Here is a 17,877-nt window from a genome sequence, read left to right on the forward strand (position 1 = left end):
GGAAGCAATCGTCAAAATCATCTCGGCCACTGAAGATTCAGCTGACTCAAGGTGCCATGCTAAGGCCGAGGCAGCAACAGGCAGCAGACTAGGGGTGAGGAATAAAGAGCTAAAAGACAGGTCAGTGGGATCCCCCTGCTTGTAAGCAGGTCAGCGGCTTGTGTAAACTGTTGTGCCAAGTACTGAATGAGCTTGCAGGCTAAATGAACCTAACACACAGAACAAAAAAACACAAATGGGAGAGAGAAGGTTTGTGAGGAGAGAAAGAGAAATGGCAAAAGCAATGCAAATATTAATATGTATTAATACAACTGGAAAGAAAAATAATCACTAACAATGATATATGGATGCAGGTTTTCCTAACAATCCCATCAGTGCTATCATATAGCTCAGCATCATGACAACATTTGGAGTCTAGAGATGACATGATTAGTACATATTTATTCTAAAATACACCATGCTCATTATGTTACAGCTTATGCACACGCCATCCACATAATTGCCTCCAATGTTTTTCCCCAGTGCAAAATATTATTTGCTGTAGGTCCATAAAAGCAGCTGGATGCTGTCAGATAAGACTTTATTAGGAATAGACTATACTTCTGTGAAAAAAAGAAAAAACTAGTGTTCACACACTGAGGTAATATGTAAAAGGGAAAAGAGCATGGGAAACTTAGTTCAAACAGATTTTGGGGGGGGGAAAAAAGAAGAAGAAGAAGAAGAAGAAAAGGAAGGCCTAAAACACTAGGCAGCGGTGAGGCTAAGCTCCAAACTAGCTCATTGCATGAACACTTTACTTCTGAACATCTGGACTAGAAAGCTGAGTATGTTCAAAAAAATCAAGGCTTCTCTTCAGAGCAAGCAAACAGTGGGAAAAAATGTAGTCAGTATGTAAATATATTGCAAAGGAATTTGCAAGAAACAACATCGTATTTCCCTATTCCCAAGAAGCTGAAAGAAGGCTTGCCCATGATGACGGGGTTTTGTGAAGGAATAGCTGGGAAATCAAAATTTCTTGCATCATCATGCCTCTAAAAAGCCAGGAGACTTAGTGATCTTTTCAACTCTATTCTACATGGAAGCTTTCCCTGCCAAGGTAATCCCGCCTCCCAAGGGTGGTACAAACCAAACACGGGGATGTCTCCTGTCATTCCAAGCTCTAAATATGAAGGAGATAATGGTTTTCACATGTTTTGTCTATATACACATCCAAAACAGAGATTCAGGAAGAAAGTTGGAAGGAGTGAGCCTATGTCTCCAGTCCACCATGTAATAAAACACTGATGGTGATCTTTTTTGCTGAGCTAAGGTACAGTGAAATTTGACCCAGCAAAGGTAACGTTTCCCTATGTGCCTGTGCAAGAGGTATGTTCATTTTTGCACATTGCTATTTAATACATGCGGCAATGAAAGAATTCTTCTTTTAAGACTATTTTAAGACCTCTAAAAGAATTTAAAAGAACTTCTGAGAAGGCTATATTCAGCCATAACAGACTGGTTTATCTAGATACATGGCAGCTCTTTTTCTTGAACCATGTTGTATAAAAACACATTGCAGTTTAATAAAAACTACTGCAGCTAACATGCCTTCTCAATGAATATATCAGTAATGGAAGTTTATAAATGTCAGACTGGTGCATTCATAAAAATGCCACTAAAATGCTCCCCTGCATCATATCACAGTTCAGGCCTCCCGCAAGGAGGGAGCTGTGGGCTACCTCATTACGCCCTTGTCCTCTCCTTGGCATGCCCTCCATCCTTAGGGACCGTGGGTTTGTGCGAGTGCCTGGTGGGAGCACGGAGACCCCAGCACACTGCCCAGAGGTCTCTGACATGAGAGCGTGGAAGGGGAGAAAGGCAGCGCAGGCTGTGGTGACACAGGGGAAGGGGTTTTAATCTATCTGAGCACCTGTGACTGCGGTACCAATGAGAAAGGTGAAGGCATCGCTGCTCAGAGACTGCTGTGGCGCTCTCTAGCCATGCCAAAGCCGTGGTATCTTCTGCAGCTGGTTTCAAGTGCTAAACAGATATCCACTGCTACCACAGAAACAAAACAGCTTTAAGAAGATGTTCCAGCCTTAGGGCACAGTTCAAGGGATCTAGGACTGCCCTAGGGAAATGGGGGTATTTTGGTGTGAGGAGTGTAAATAGATTGAACAAGATAAATCTCTTTCACCCAGTGCCCAGAAATCTATTGGGTTCTCTCTGCCAAGTTTTAGCCGCCCTCAAAATGAGGCAAGAGATGGGGTTCCACAGGACATGCCACTTACCACAGCAGCAATGACAATTCTCAAACACAGAACAATAAAACTACTGAAGTTCACATTAGCAGCTTGGGACCTAGATGATACAGTTCCTTCTACATTATGGGCAACATCTTTATCTCAATTTGGAAACAGAAGGAAGGCAAGTAAGATTGATTATTATTTATTTATTTCATTCTTGTCACAGTTTCCACAAACACATGAAATTGCTAGCTTCGGTACCTGCAGCTCATCTTTTGGTACAGTTACAAATAAGGAGCTCAGTTTATGCTGGTTGAGAGGAGAGTGAGATCAGGGTTGAATTTTGAGACAGCTGGGACAGATTCAAGGTTATATTTGCAGAACATGAAATATTCAGAGCCAGCCAGCCCGTGGCTGACTGTGTTCTGCTGACACATTTCTGGATTGAAAGCAGAAAGCCGAACTAGAGGCTTGCACAGCCAAGATGCTCCTACTGAAGACGACAGTCACGTAAACTCCTATGAACTCAAATTGCTCAGTTCCAGGCTGAGCATTTGCCAAGAAATAGCTTAAGAAATATAGCAGTTTTCAAGAATGTGAGATTAATTTCACTCTTTTTCTGAAAGTTATGTCGTCAGCATATCAGATAGTATCAGTAAAACTCAATATGCAAAATTTAAACATAAAAATTCCTCATTGTGGCAGTGGAAATCAAAGTAACATCTGTGATATCTTATTGTTGGCAAGTCATATTTGAATGCAATGAAACCTGAACGAGAATAGCGCAGAAACCACCTTGCAGAATTTTTTATCACTCATGGCAATATATAAGGGAATGCAGGCCAGGACTTGACTTTTAATTCAAACCACTATTAACTATGCCCTGGTTAACAGTGTTCCAAGGATGTTAATTTCCACGTTAATTTGAGTTACCACATACACTTTCACCACACTCCTCAGTCAGCAACAGAGTCTTGTATTTGACTACAACACTGGTAAAAACAGTGCAAACCCCATTCTCCCACTGTGAAGGGAGTAAAAAGATATGTATCTCATTCATCAGCTGCCTTGTTACTAAACAGTAAAAATATACTAGATACTAAAAAATAGCAGAAGTAGATTTTAATTCATTACAAAATTCACTGAACATACCAACTAACTCAATCAATTACTTTCATAGAATCATAGAATCATAGAATGGGTTGGGTTGGAAGGGACCTCAAAGATCATCTAGTTCCAACCCCCCTGCCATGGGCAGGGACACCCTCCACTAGACCACGTTGCCCAAAGCCTCATCCAACCTGGACTTAAACACTTCCAGGGATGGGGCCTCCACAACCTCTCTGGGCAACCTGTGCCAGTGCCTCACCACTCTAACAGTAAAGAATTCCTTGCTAACATCTAATCTAAATCGACCCTCCTTCAGCTTAAACACATAGGTTGATGAGATTGTAACAAGTTTCAGTAACGACTCACCTGGGACAGATTTGAATGAGGACGTAAAGGGGAAAAGCTCAGTATTTCTACTGCCAACTGTTTAAGCCTAGAAATTCCACCAGTGTATTTTCTTTCCATGGAAAGAACCAAAGTCATAGCACAGGGCAGATGAAAAGACGACTAGAAAGATGGTTCTCAACTAGGATGAATTTACTTTACAATTTAATCTAATTATCTGTTATTTTAGCCATGTCATGAGGTTTGGAGAAAAGAATTCATTGTTTGTTTCCACCACTGGCTTTCATTTTTTTTAATCTCCTCAGAGCATAATTAGCTCACAGCTGCGTAAGTCAGGAACATATTTTCATCATCCTTTCAAACTGCCTGTTGTGAGCTTAGGCTTCTCAGAAGCACTACAGGATTACTGGATACTAATATATGCATTTGTTCCCTACACACAGAATTTATGAGTACTAGCGTAGATAAACTCTATTCCCATTACAGAGCAATGTATTCAGTCAAGGGACAAATAAGTATAAAAATTACAGTCAAAACATATGGAAAGCACCAACGCGCAAAACCCCCCGTCACTAAAGTCAAAGGCAAAATCCCCAAGGACCTACAAAGCCTCACTATGATGTAATTTCACGAACTTCTCATGAAAGGAGCTATGTAAAAGGTAACTTACAGCTCAGTCACATCTTTGGGAATTCCTTTTGGCAATATCCGCAGCCCTTTGTTGCTGCAGCGTACCACTGAGTCCACACAGGTACACTGGGAAGGACAAGGAGGTGAAAGCAAGCAGCTGCTTTCATCATTACCTGCAGAGGGAGAGAAACAGAATATTAGGAAGCCAGCATTACAGCCCACAGTCATGCACTTTGCAGACAACTGCTTATAAGGACCAAGGAGGGACATCCCTGAATCCATGGTAACCATCACAAGATTTTAAAGTAGATCCAATGCTTTGGATCAACCTGCTGTCGTGCAGGTTCTTTAGGTGACGTGGACAACAGTTCAAAACTGAATAGCAGTATTTTTAAATAAATATTTTTTTCTAAGGAGTATCTGCTTCTCTGTAATTTTGCAAATTACAGTAAAATCAGTTATGTGAATCCCAAATCCTCCCCCCATCCCCAATATACTAGCTGAAATGGAGAACTTGACCAGAACATTGCCCTTATATTCATCTAGACAGAAGATATTCACTATCTACTCCTTCAGGAAGATTTTGTTTAAATTCAGCTTTTAGACGATAATTTTTTACTTTTTAAAGTCAGCCTGGCACTTCATTTATCATCTCAGTTGTAAAACCTCATTGTCTTTGACAAGGATAACCAGGCAAACAACAAACTGAGCAGTATACTTCCAACTGCTGGTGATCCATCTGTGCTCACATAAAAATATCTACTTTCTCCAAAAATGGTTTCAAAGCTTCATAAACAGCAGATTAAATCTTGTAATTGAAGAACAATAGAGTTTCTGCAGAAGAAACCAACTCTTTGAAGTTAAGAACGTTAAAGCACGGATTTTCCCCAAAAGCAACAGGCTTTGCAAAACATAAGGCAAATGCATGCTACAGTATCATGATGTATATGAAAGGAAGCAGTTGCACATTCTCTAGATGACAGTGAGAGGAACCACAAAACTGTTTGTGAGTGCAGGCAGCCTGAGCTGACCAGCACAGAGACAAAGTGCTGCAATCCAAGAGTGCACACCCAGCTATCGTTATGTGCCGCCTTTTTTTTAAAAAAAAAAAAAAAACAACCTGATGCAAGGACTAATTGAGACAGATCTGTTTCTTTCTTCTCTCTGCTGGATGTACCCATGAGCACTGTGATTAAAGAATAAGACTGGAAGTCCTGATACAAGATAACAAAATTACTCATAAATGTACGGGTAGGAAATCATTTGTATTCAGAGGGATGGAGAAGCACGACCAGCCTACAGAACAGGGAAGATATTTTTTCTTTTTCTCCCCAGCTGAGCTTAATGAGCTTAATGACTGGAAACAAAATTCAAAGTCTTTCATAAACCTGCAGAAAAAGCATGTTTCTTCAGCATATTCAATTTTCCCCTATGTTCTGTGTCTTACTCCCTGCCACCATCTACCTTCCACTCACCATGGCTGGCTGAATGACTGTACAACAGAGAAAGCTCCCAAGCAAGGAATGTCATTTTGTGGACCAGGATTTTTTTTTTTCTCCCAAACTAAAAGTGAATTATTCTTTTATGACTAAACGTGGGTCCCTTGAGCTCTGAGCCAAAGGACCTGGGCCTGTTGCCAGATTGCTCGACTAGGACAGGAATCAATTTCTATTCTAGGTAGGAAACTTCTATCACTCTTATGGTCTCTTAAGAGGTATGACTAACTGCAGCTCCAGCATATCTGGTCTTAACAGGCAATCACAGCCTACAAGTCAAGTTAGCAGTGTATTCATCAGTCAGTTTTTCTCCTATTTTCTCCAAAATCTGCTGGATCAGAAGACAAAGAACTACCTGGAGAATGAAAGAAATGTCAGGATACATATTTTTTAAAACCTATCTGGACCCTGCAAAGCATTAAGCATTGCTGAGTCATTTTAAACAATATCTAAGGTTTTTTATTTCCCAGTAATTTATACCTGTTATTGGTGAAATGGAACAGTATTCAAAAGCAAAAGACTTTCCAAGCAAACACCATTCCCACTGGCTTGAGAGTGGTAACTAAGTGCATGAATAAGGAAGTGGGAGGAACGGCCAGGATTACATTAGGATTACACAAAACAGAGCAATTGTCTATAAGAAATTCATTTTTATATTTAGATGTAGATAGCAGAAATTCAGAATAAAAATAAACTCCTGATAGGGAAAAATGATCTTCAGCTCTAGATGGCTGTCTTCCTCATCACTAAACTGAAATGTTTACCATGGAGTATTGCTTGATAGAAAGGGAGGTCCTCACAGAGGTGCCGACATTATCATAAATGCCAAATCAAATTGGATTTTCTTACCATCGCAGGTGAAGTCCTGGACATCTACATCTTGGATTGGAATATCCTTTAAGAAAAAGGGTTTCAAGCAGCGTGGATTTCCACTGACAATTCTCTTCTTCCTCAACCATTTTCCCAGCCAGGCCAAGTGGCAGTTACAATTAAAAGAGTTAGCCAGCAAATTACTGAAACGGAACAAGACATAATTGCATCAAACATGAACATAGAGAAATACTGAAATAACTACAGAAAGATGATAAGTTCCAAGTCCAAGCTCTTTCCTGCCATCTGTTTCTGTGAGATCCTCCTCTGTTCTACAGATCAGGGAAGTTCTAGGCAGGTTTTATACTAGCAGTAGGGTTGCAATTAAAATATATATATGTGTATATTCTTATGCATAAAACAAAGTACTCACTACTACAACTATTATTTAGACAAACATCACTACCAGGGCTGTATTTATAGAGGATTTCAACCCAAGCTACAGCTGACACCCAAGTCTAAACTCACCTCACACACTGCACCCATGTAAGCATGATCTTCAATGTGATTACTCGGGGTAATGCCATGGAAAAGTTTAGCACTGCTAGCCCTTAGCACAGACCTACATGTGTCACACCTTTGTGTGCCGCCAAGCTGGCTTAGCACATTGTTCCTTGCCCCAGTATGCTCATGCTTTCTACTCGCCTGTGTTAAGACCCATACAAACCAGTGCCAGGTGGGAGCCACTGGCAACCTGAATTTTGGTTTCCTACTGAAATAGCAAGGATATCACTCTGTATGTACATATATAAAGCAGCACTGTCAAGTTGAGCCGCTTATGAAGCTTTCTAAGGACTGTATATCCGTAGTGAAAAGCATCTGCTCTACTGCCTTGTGAACTTTGAGAGCTCTGCCTCAAATCTTGCTGCAGCTCCCAAAATATCTTTCAAATCTAGTTGCAGCCTAGCTGTGGTATTGTGGTGTGCAGTACTCAAAGCAACCACACAATAGCTTCCGTGAGAGGGATGGATTCTTAACGTAGCTTGGGTTAGCAGCGTTTAAAAAAGGAAAGCCCTATCCATCCTGTGGTCAAGCATGAAAACATAGATGTATAGCAATTTCTCAGTGGAGCACCTGTAAAATAGTCAGTATAGAAAAGATATGATTCATTTCTATTTCTTAATAGGTTGTGATCCTTTGAATGACAGGAGTGTAAGGTGACAGTTATTTCTAAGCTAACTAGAAGTAGTGCTGAGAATCTTGGAAAAAAACTTTAGTTTTCTAGAGTCCTGTACTGAACTGCCTATCCATACCCATGTGTGTAAGCTTTTTTATGACTAAACTTCAGATGAAGAAAGAGGCTGATATCCCTGGTAAAAAAAGAAGGCTGACTATCTTATGTACGAAGACAGGGAGAATCAATAGCCTCAGTCTGAGGTTGCCTCATCGAAGAAAAATGAGCTGTCAGAGCCCCATGTATCGAAAATGAAGTATATAAACTAACATTGATGGAATTCTCACATCATATGTGAATATGTCCAAGAGTTACTATTTTGGTAGTACAAAAAAAAAAGACGATAATGAAATTTTTCTAAAGCATAGCATATCTTAAAGAAAAAAATTTCAAAGAAAAAGGCACTTCAAGTGCATGCATAGTAGCTGAAGACCTTGTAAGGCTTCACTTGCAACATCTATAAACCTGTAGTCAAAATCACATTAGGTTTTCAGCCAGGCTTTTTCTTCAGAAAACAATAGCACTGAAGACAAAAACATCCGGCACATTTGAGGTGTGGCAGGAAGAAAACAAACCCAAATAAATTCCTAAATTATATAGGTTCTAGGCCAACATCACATACGCACAATATGATTTACAGCTGCTCTCTGCATTGTAAAAAAAGCATACTTCAATCACTGCACTAGCCTGGAGCTCTGGGCGTGTAATTACATGTGGATCTAGCACAGACTATTGCACGTGGTGTAGAGGGAGAACTGGGGGAGAGGAGAAAAGTCAGCGTAATGTTCAATAATAAAAATAATCTACTGCACGCTGCCTAGGATTCAAAGGCAAGGCTAACTTGCTGTACAAAGGTGAGAAAACGAACAGGTTACATAGGGGCTTTCAGACAGAATGGGCAGAAAAGCACTGAAAGCATGACTCTAATCCTAGCTACTTTCCTTCTGAATGGTTTTCCATCTTCTTTAATCCATAATGGGACCACATGCAGGATGCCTTGTATATTTTCCATACTGACATACTTTGGCATGAACAGAGCATTTAAATCAAATGTTTAAACCTCCAGCGCTAAGTGAACCAATGCTTCAAAGGCCATTTGTTCCACTGATGGAAGAGAGTGAGATCATATTCACAGAACAACTTCCGTGACACAAATCCTTCAAATGAAATAATCCACAATTGGAAACAAACAGCAGGTGTATATAATCAGGTTTCTGGAAAACCAGCAGCTCTGAATGTAAAGAACATTTTGCACATTCAGAGAGCATCTTACTGGGATATATCAAAAACTTTCAGAAACATTCAAACGTTCACTCATCCAAACAGTAATTATCCCTTTCTACAGAGGAGAAGTTGCTTTGACTTAATGTGTTACTGCTCACTAGTGGAGCAGCAGTAACTATCCATAAACCCTCATTTTCTTCTTGCAAACATGGGTTAACATATGACCTAAAACTTATTAAATCATTGGATTAGAATTTGGACTACGCTTTTCTTAGGAACTAAGAAATAAATAAGTTGCTACATATAAAATTAATAAACAAATCTACTGTTCTGAAATTCAATAACTCTGGATAAAAAAAGGACAAATTTATCTTGTCACATATTACACGCATCCTCCTGCCACTTTAGCAACACACAAATTTTGTCCTTTGTCCAACTGCAGAGCAGTAATTTTTTGCTTTAATGTAGTATGAAGTTTATACATGTCCCTACATACATGTTCTTTCCATGGCAAGACTGTGAGGCAACTTTTGGAAAAAACATAAGATCACGGCTCTCTATAAAGCATCATGTGGGACAAGAGATTCCCTACTCCACTTGAAAAGCAATTGAAAGTCTGGAAAGACCAATTATTTGCAAAAGCTTTATTTTGGAATCTGGAGTGGAGTTCTCAAATCAGAAACAGTAACATCGGCCAGACAATGTTATTAAAATTCTTAATTAGTAATCAGAGTTCCTACATGTAAGATAGTGATTTAACCACTCAAACAGAAACAAAGCAACCAAGCTTTTAGCAAAGATGCTATACTAACGTTAAATTCAGAAGTGGTTACTCAAGGACACAGACATATTTTTAAAATCAAGGGGAAACAAAAGTCTTGAGGAAATAAATATGCATATCCTACTACAGGAGTCTCTTAAAAACTGCAGAGAAGCCATAGAATATGAACTACTTCAATGGATTCAAGTGACCTGTTAGAAAAACATGCTGAAACGTATCTGGATATTGTTGAAATTAGGTTGAAAATATATCCTGGAATTCATGTTAAGTTTATACTAGACTAGCTGCATGTCATTCTGATGAACCAGTTATCATTCTGGCATTAGCTCCAAGCAGCTATTGTAATATAATTCATGGAAAATCAGTGCTGCTTGCAAATATGCTCACGTGACTGTGTAAGGACTGAAAGACATGACTGAACTCTCTGTATGCAGAAGTGCAAGCACACTTCAAATTAGGATGCTACAGTACTTAGTTTGACTAGTAACAAAAAAAATCTGCTATTTTTTTACCAATAAGTTACAAAATAGATGTTCTGCCTCTACTGAAAACCATTAGTCAGGGCATTATTTTCAGAGCTGTCCGTGTTTTGATAATATCAATGAGGCTGACTCACAAAGCGTCATAACAAAAGAAGCAGTATTTTTTAGTGCTGTAAATATGCCAAGATAAAAATGGAAATGTTAAACTTTGTATGAATTTCTGGCTCACATTAATAGATGCAAAAATAAGTCATTACAATACCCGATTAACTCACAAAGAGTGGGTTGAACAGGAAAAGCAGTCATACTATGTGTCTTCAGTAGTGTTGTCATCTAATACATCCACCTACAATGGAGTACTGCTAGGAAATGAATACATCTGAATTTTGCATTTATATGTGAAATATCACCATGGCCTTAAACCAAGGTCTAAAGAAGTCAAAAGCACACCTCCTGTCTGTAGATCAAGCACAGAGTGAAAATGTGTCAAAGAAAAACTTTTTCATCAAGACACAGCTAGGACCCTGCCGTGACCAACACGATTACAAGTCAGTGCCAAAGGAATGCATTCTAATTAGCAGCAGCTTTAACTGCTGTTGCTAGAAATTGTAATAATCCTTATCCACAGCTGAAAGAAGAGGAAAATGGGCTATCTTCTAACAAAACATGACAAAGACGCTTCTATGCAGACAAGGTAGGGACTTTATAGACTGATTCAGACAGTCACATCTATTAAGGGATCCACTGAAGGAAGCACAGAGGGAAATGCATGAGAAGCAGCAGGCATTCCTTGCAGCACAGTGAAAACAAGCTTTCAGCGAGTACCACTCACTTTGACCAGTGACTTGAAAACAGTCAATAAAAATAATCTGGTTGTGTTTTTTTCTTTGTTCATCAACTTCAAGGAGGCTTTTGGGACTACAGAAAGTAAGTGGAAGAAAAGTCTGGGTTCTTTTTGCTGCATGGAGCTAATGTCGAAATGATAACTGATTTGCTGGTGAAAAGTTATAACAACAAAATGAAAGTGTGAGCAACAAAACAGCTGAGATTCAAAACTTCTTTCTTCCCTTAAACATGATGGGGAGAATGCTTTCAAAACCTGAAATGCAATAGCACCAATAGTTTATTTTGACTGGACAATTAGGATGCATTTTCAGGGCAGTGTGAAGGGAATTAAGCAGACAACTTCCATGGACAGCAACATCAGCGTCCCCATTCACAGCTGGAAACAGAGCAGACTTTCTTTCCATATTTATCAGTCTGTACTTTATTAAAATGGACACACTACAAAAAGTGTGTAAGAAGCAAGGGAAACACTTCAAAGAAGGATTGAGAAATATAAGAGAATTATCAGAAAAGCTTAGGTTGGGATTTTCAAATTCACATTCAGTAGGACTTGAGTATTTTGTCCTCTTAGGCTCTTCTGAAAATCTAAGCATTAGCTAGTAGATTTCTTCTCATATTTAACTAATTTAACTGAAATCCAAGAAAGCTGTTCTTACAAAATTAGACTGTACTGAAACTAAAGCAACTTCAGGGAGCTAAAGTGTATGATAAGCTATGCACTTCCGAATCTGCAGAGACTGTTTTACATTAACTTCTACTGTGCACTGCACTAGGCTATCACACGGCAAAACAAACACTCATCCTGCCTGAGGCTGGCAACCTCAAAGGTTTTTCAGCCACTCCAGCTGAAGCAATTCAAATGTTTTTCTAAATCACACCCTGAATCCTCCAAACCTGCGATTTCAGTAGGATGGGGTTTTCTTTCCCTAAATGAGATTTTACATATATTAACAATAAGTAGTTTGATTTTGAAACCCAAACATTGTCTTCTTAAAAGGAAAGCACAGAATAACAGCATCATGACATGTCTGTACCATAAAAAGATAACTTACATTGTAGACAAAGAAACTAATGTGCTGAAGGCTCCAGGGGTGATAGTGCTGATGTGATTGTCATACAGAGAAAGAAGCCTCACTGAGCTCAGTCCAGCAAAGGTGTCATTGTTTATACAGCTGATAGAGTTGCTCCTCAGCATCCTGCAAGGATTAAAACAGTGAATTAGGAACTACTGGGAGGGGGTATAATTTCAGGATAGGCAGTCCTTTATCTACGGCATCGACAGATGCTTTGGCAAGCCTGTACTCTATTTTTATTAATTGCTGAAGCACAACACAGCTATAGGAGGGCTAGATTCATGTAAACATTGTCTCGTGAATTTAATACACATTTCTACCACACAACATTAGAGGCTGATGGGAGCTCCACATCTGAAAGTAGTATGCAATTAAAATTATGAATAGTGGCAAACTTAAAATAAAAACTAAAGTCTTAATTTAATAAACATCTGAGACTAAGTGAAGATGTATTTCAGAGACCAGTTGAGAAAGACTGCCAGAAATGTGTGACAGTTACAATACTAGCTGCATTACTTCTACTCCTATCATGGATGTTTTTTGTAATCCACACTGCAAAAGCATGGAAGGAAACAGCATCCTCAGCAGAAATCAAGGAATAGCCTAGGAAAGATTTCCAGACTTAACACAAGCTCTGAAATGTCATTATAATCATTAATTGACAAGACAGAAAGCAGTAACCATCCTATAAAATGGTCTTTGCTCACTGCTTGTACCAGATGAATCAGTACTGTGTTTTGGAAGATACATCTCTCTGAGTTGTTATGGTAACAATGAACTCGATGATAAAGCCCAATTAATCTGAAAGACTGTACTATCTTGTTTCACTCCATAGCAAAAAGGCTCGTGTATTTGTTACACTGCATGCCAATCAACATCTGGGTCTGTAAACATCACTACACAGTTGTGATATTCCTACTTAGGTGAAAAATTATTCAGTAATTAAAGCATACTACCAAAAATCCACAAAATATATGCGGCTCACGATGCTGTTCCAGTGAATTGATCCTCCAAATTGAGGAGGCTTAATTCCTTGGTATCAAATTCATGCACTGAACAATGAAAATTCAGACTGCCTTAGAAGTCTGGATTTAAATCTCAGATTAGCATCCGCCAGTTGGGCATTTAGATGTTACATCAATAGATACTTGAAAAACACCAAAGACAGATTAGATATGGCTGGGAAGAAATTCACAGTGTAATCACAAACACTCAGTGTTTAAGACCTGAACATTATGTTGCTTTTGCATTACTGTTCTCTACACACAGTTACTATCACAGGCACTATGGCCTCCATTGTTTTGGTATTGCAACTGGGGTGAAACTATGTCAGAAAAGAGTCACAGGGCACAGACACACGCACCTTGCACATGGAGTACTAAGGTGCCTGAAAGCCAGGTCAAGACCACAAGCTCTGAAATGAATAGGGTAGTAAATATGAGAAGTAAGGCCCTTAGTGGCTTAGCAGTGGGAAACATTTTCTCAATTCTGTATATAAAGTATCAGGCAGTAGTACTGCAAGATGGGATGACTGAATTTGGATGCCAATATTTCTTGAACAGTGATTTATTACATTTCAGGAAACATACAGTCTTTTAGAAACTGGACCATGACCCTGTCCACTGTGGACACTCTGTAAAAGACCACAATTTTAATGCTCAAAGTCAATTAATGGACAGAAATATATATCCCTCAAGCTAAAACCTTTGGTTTCATATCATGGTTCACCATGCACTGCGTGCCCTTCCTGAAGGAAAACTTATACTTACAGATCCTCCTATCATGCTGTGTATATTTAGACTGCTTTATCAGCTAGGGGGAAATGTAGGTCAGGTCAGCAGGATAGCTTGAATGTTAAGCATCTTTTTATTAAAAAATGCTGAATTTTGTTTAGGAGCACTGCCACAGGCTGCTTTACAGTATAAAAATTAATTTAGTATCTATGGCCAGTATTTTCAAATCCCTTAGTAGAGTGCATACATTAAAGAACAGATGGCTGTAATCCACAAAAAAAAAATGTTAAAGGAACAGCAAAAGAAAAGTTCTGTATTTGCCATTACAGAGCAAAGTCTTTGAAGTAAAACTTGGATTTCTTTTTACACTTGAGTAAGGGCTGAATTAATTGTGCCATGATACTTTGCAACATAAGTATTTGCTGCTGATGAATAAATTGCAGGTTTTAAATTGCATTTTGATTCCTAGAGTCTATTTCCTGACAGCATCCACCTAGTCAAGTGCTTTCTTTCTACAGCAGGGAAGACTCTGCAAGAGAGGTATTTTTCCCGTACAGATCATACATGTCGTCTGGCACAAGCCTTTGCTGGCACCAGAAGCCTAGCCCCTGACTGCTTCTCAGGATGGTGGATGGGGTGGATTAGACACTATCTTGAAATCTTGTCGGTGATCCTTCTTCGAATATAATTTTTAACACGAAAATAAATTGTTAAGTACTATGAGTTTACGTGTAAGTGTTAGTTCTCAGAAATAAATTACAAAGGTTGTCTAAGCATAAAAGTAATATCAAACTGATTTCTTATGCATTTGGGCTCTATGCCTCCTTCACACTCTCCCCAACCACAACCACATTAATAGTATACTTACACATAATTTTTATGGTACTTGGTGTGGGCCAGAAAGAGGAGGCTGTGCCTGTGCTCGTGGCCTACTACACCTGGTGGAGAGTGGCCAGCTACTTTCTGTCAGCAGGACCTGTAACAGTTTGGTTATACCTGCCTTAAAGTTACTTAGCTGTACCTGTTTTAGTGGCAGCTATAACTCGAACCTTTCTTCTCTCCCTACCTGCTGATCTCATATAGTTTGTAGGAGATTAAAAATCTTTTTGGCTCCTAGCCTACTCTGAGGTTTGGTTTAAGCAGGCCAACAATTCCAGTTTGGGCGGAGGTGGAGTGGGAGGATGGACTAATAGATAGCAAACATTTTCCTACATGCCTTGTTTCTATAGTCAATAACAAAATAAAAGTATTAAATGATTAAAAGTGCCCAAATTTGAACCATGATAGTTTCCACATCACGTTACTCCTGAAATTATTGAAAACCTGTTTTTTCACAGAAATAGCAGATAAATCTCAAACCTATCCAGGACTAAAAATATATTGAAGACTTCGTTGCAGTGATACAAGACCCTGCCTTGGAGCCTGTTGTCTAGTAACAGATATTTTAGCAGGCGTTGCTGAACTTTAGTGCTCCCACTCAACTTACGGAGGAACAGAGAAAGACAGATCTTTGCACTTACAATGTCTTCAGCCCTGTAAGGCCTCTAAACATCCGTCCATGCACTGATTCCAGTTGATTCTCTGTCAGAATCAGTTCCTGCACTGCTGAAGCTCCGTCAAATGCACCTTCTCGGATCTCCTTGATCTTATTGTTGCTTAGATTTCTGGAAGGACACAACCAGTCACAATAAGAAAATTATTAGTGTTTTATTCCAAACATACGTCATCACACTGGAAGGAGGAAGACAGGAAGAATATGTGCCTTTTAGTGGTTATCTAGAGAGACATTCATTTAGCAAGGAGAGCATACAGAAGTTCAAAAATATACTTACTGTGCTTACAAATAGCTCCCCTTCACTCATCAAAACCACAATTATATCGGATACATCAAAAGTATTTAAATTAATGGAATTACCAGCTCTTACACCTCATGTCATTCTTGCTTATACAGGTCTTGCAATAAGTGGGGGGTTCTAACATCTGATTTATGTCCATGAAGTTATTGACCATGCTTGGGACTGGGTGCTCATCCGGCAAGAATCAGTTAATGTTCCTGCCATTGAAATAGGTACCACACACTGAAATATGGAGCACTTCTACTCAGTGTACCAGGGCCTTTACTCTTTTTAAACTCAACACTGGAGTAACATACAAAACTGTGTGACTGCATGTATTTGACACAAATTTTAATATGTGCACTCATGAACTCCCAGACACTTATATTTAACACCACCACACAAAATGAAATGAGTATCACTTAATTCTCAATTCACAGCTACTGCAATATACAGCATTATTTTCTAAATATTTACTCTGCCTATACAGTCTCAAGATGTTTGCTTACAGATCAACATTGGAAAACTTCAATCTACACAGTCAAATGAAGTTCTGATGAAAAGCAAAATTAATCTTTTGAATATTTCATATTTGTGAAAAACCCAGTGAATAGAAAACTTCTGAATGATAAAATGCCATTAGAGATACATAAAAGTAAATGACATTTAATTATTTAAAGAATTTATATAAAAGGCCTTATGCACATTAAAACGTTGGGCCTCAGTCCTTCAAGCATCTCCTATGCTGCCCTGTATAGATGATGATGAATAATCCTATTTGTTTAGATTTGACAGGAAACACTATTTTTTCTTTTAGTGTCTACAAAAAAAAGTAAAAGATATGCTCTTGCTCCCAAGAAGATGCCAAATTCCAACACTATTACTCATACTGAATAGCACTTTATTCCAGAAATGATCCCAGTGCACATGCAGCATCAGTAATAGTTTCAAAATCCAATTCCAGGTGATATAAAACAAATGACAAGGTATCAGATTAACACCTGGGCTACTCTCCTCAGAAGAACAGGCAATCTTGTTGGGATAAAAGTTGACAGAAGACATGGCAACAGGACAGCTTGGCCTCAGAGAGAAATAATGTGGGTCTTGCTCTTTGCAGAAGTCATCACATAATAAAAAAAGAAAAAAAAAAAGTTGAGTCTTGGAGATATGTTCCATGTGGGAAACTTGAGTACCCTGGTTTATGTCTGCTGAACAACTGTCAGATAGTGGGCCCTACAGCATGTGGCCCATCACCTCTTGTGCATTCTGTGATCAGAAAGAATAGAGTATGCCAGCAATCAGCCAAAAATAACATAAAAACATATAGAAATACTTACATGCAGATTTTGCTTTCCAGAAGTTTAGTACTTTGTGCTAACACGCACATGAAGAGTTTATGTTCAGTGTCAAAGCAAGTCAAGGAAGGATATTCTGGCATATGCATTTAATTTTGGGGCTCAGCTATTTCTCTAGTGGAAATGTTTATAGCTCAGCATCTCTTTCAAATGCTGGCATAAATAAATGCTCCCAATGATCCCTTTCCTGATAAAGATTATGCCGTGATGCATATTTGCACAAAAATACATTAATAAATAAGTAAATGTTTGTGGTGGGAAGGGAGGGTGAGTTACTATAATAAACAAAGACTTTGACTTTCAATTCACAGATTGCAAAGTGACCTATACTTGTAGTTCCAAAGTTTTATTAGTTAGGTTTTACCATCTAAAAGACATTTAGTCACATATATTAAAACATCGGTGCAATTTTAATGGATGATTAGATACTCAATGCAAAAAAGAGCAAATATTGGACAAAAAGGCTGGCCATAATTTGCAAAGGAATTGGAACCTTTATACAATCCAAACCATCTGACTTTTAATTGCTGCCAAAGAACTTTTGTAGATAGGGAACTTCACTCATTTGAGTTAATAATGCCTGATCATTTCAACAACACAAAATTACCCAAAAGTATGCTAGCGGTTTCGGAAGAAGCCAATTATATATACCTTTACCATGCACAAGATTTGAAAATCCACAATTAAATGCTATGATG

The 17,877-nt window shown here is 38.7% G+C and overlaps 1 protein-coding gene across 4 annotated transcripts in view; it reads right to left on the minus strand.

Annotated features, from left to right (window-relative positions):
- Positions 1-17,877, minus strand: part of SLIT3 (slit guidance ligand 3) — a 528,889-nt gene that overhangs the window by 101,263 nt on the left and 409,749 nt on the right. For all 4 annotated transcript variants that reach the window (XM_054841901.1, XM_054841902.1, XM_054841900.1 and 1 more), the window contains 4 exons: positions 15,510-15,653; positions 12,236-12,379; positions 6,656-6,819; positions 4,351-4,483 (listed from right to left, as the gene is read on the minus strand). In XM_054841901.1, the coding sequence (XP_054697876.1) occupies positions 4,351-4,483; positions 6,656-6,819; positions 12,236-12,379; positions 15,510-15,653 (585 nt within the window). The remainder of the gene's footprint in view (positions 1-4,350; positions 4,484-6,655; positions 6,820-12,235; positions 12,380-15,509; positions 15,654-17,877) is intronic.

This window comes from Grus americana, chromosome 14 (assembly GCF_028858705.1).
Source record: "Grus americana isolate bGruAme1 chromosome 14, bGruAme1.mat, whole genome shotgun sequence".
Classification (NCBI taxonomy): Eukaryota; Metazoa; Chordata; class Aves; order Gruiformes; family Gruidae; genus Grus; species Grus americana.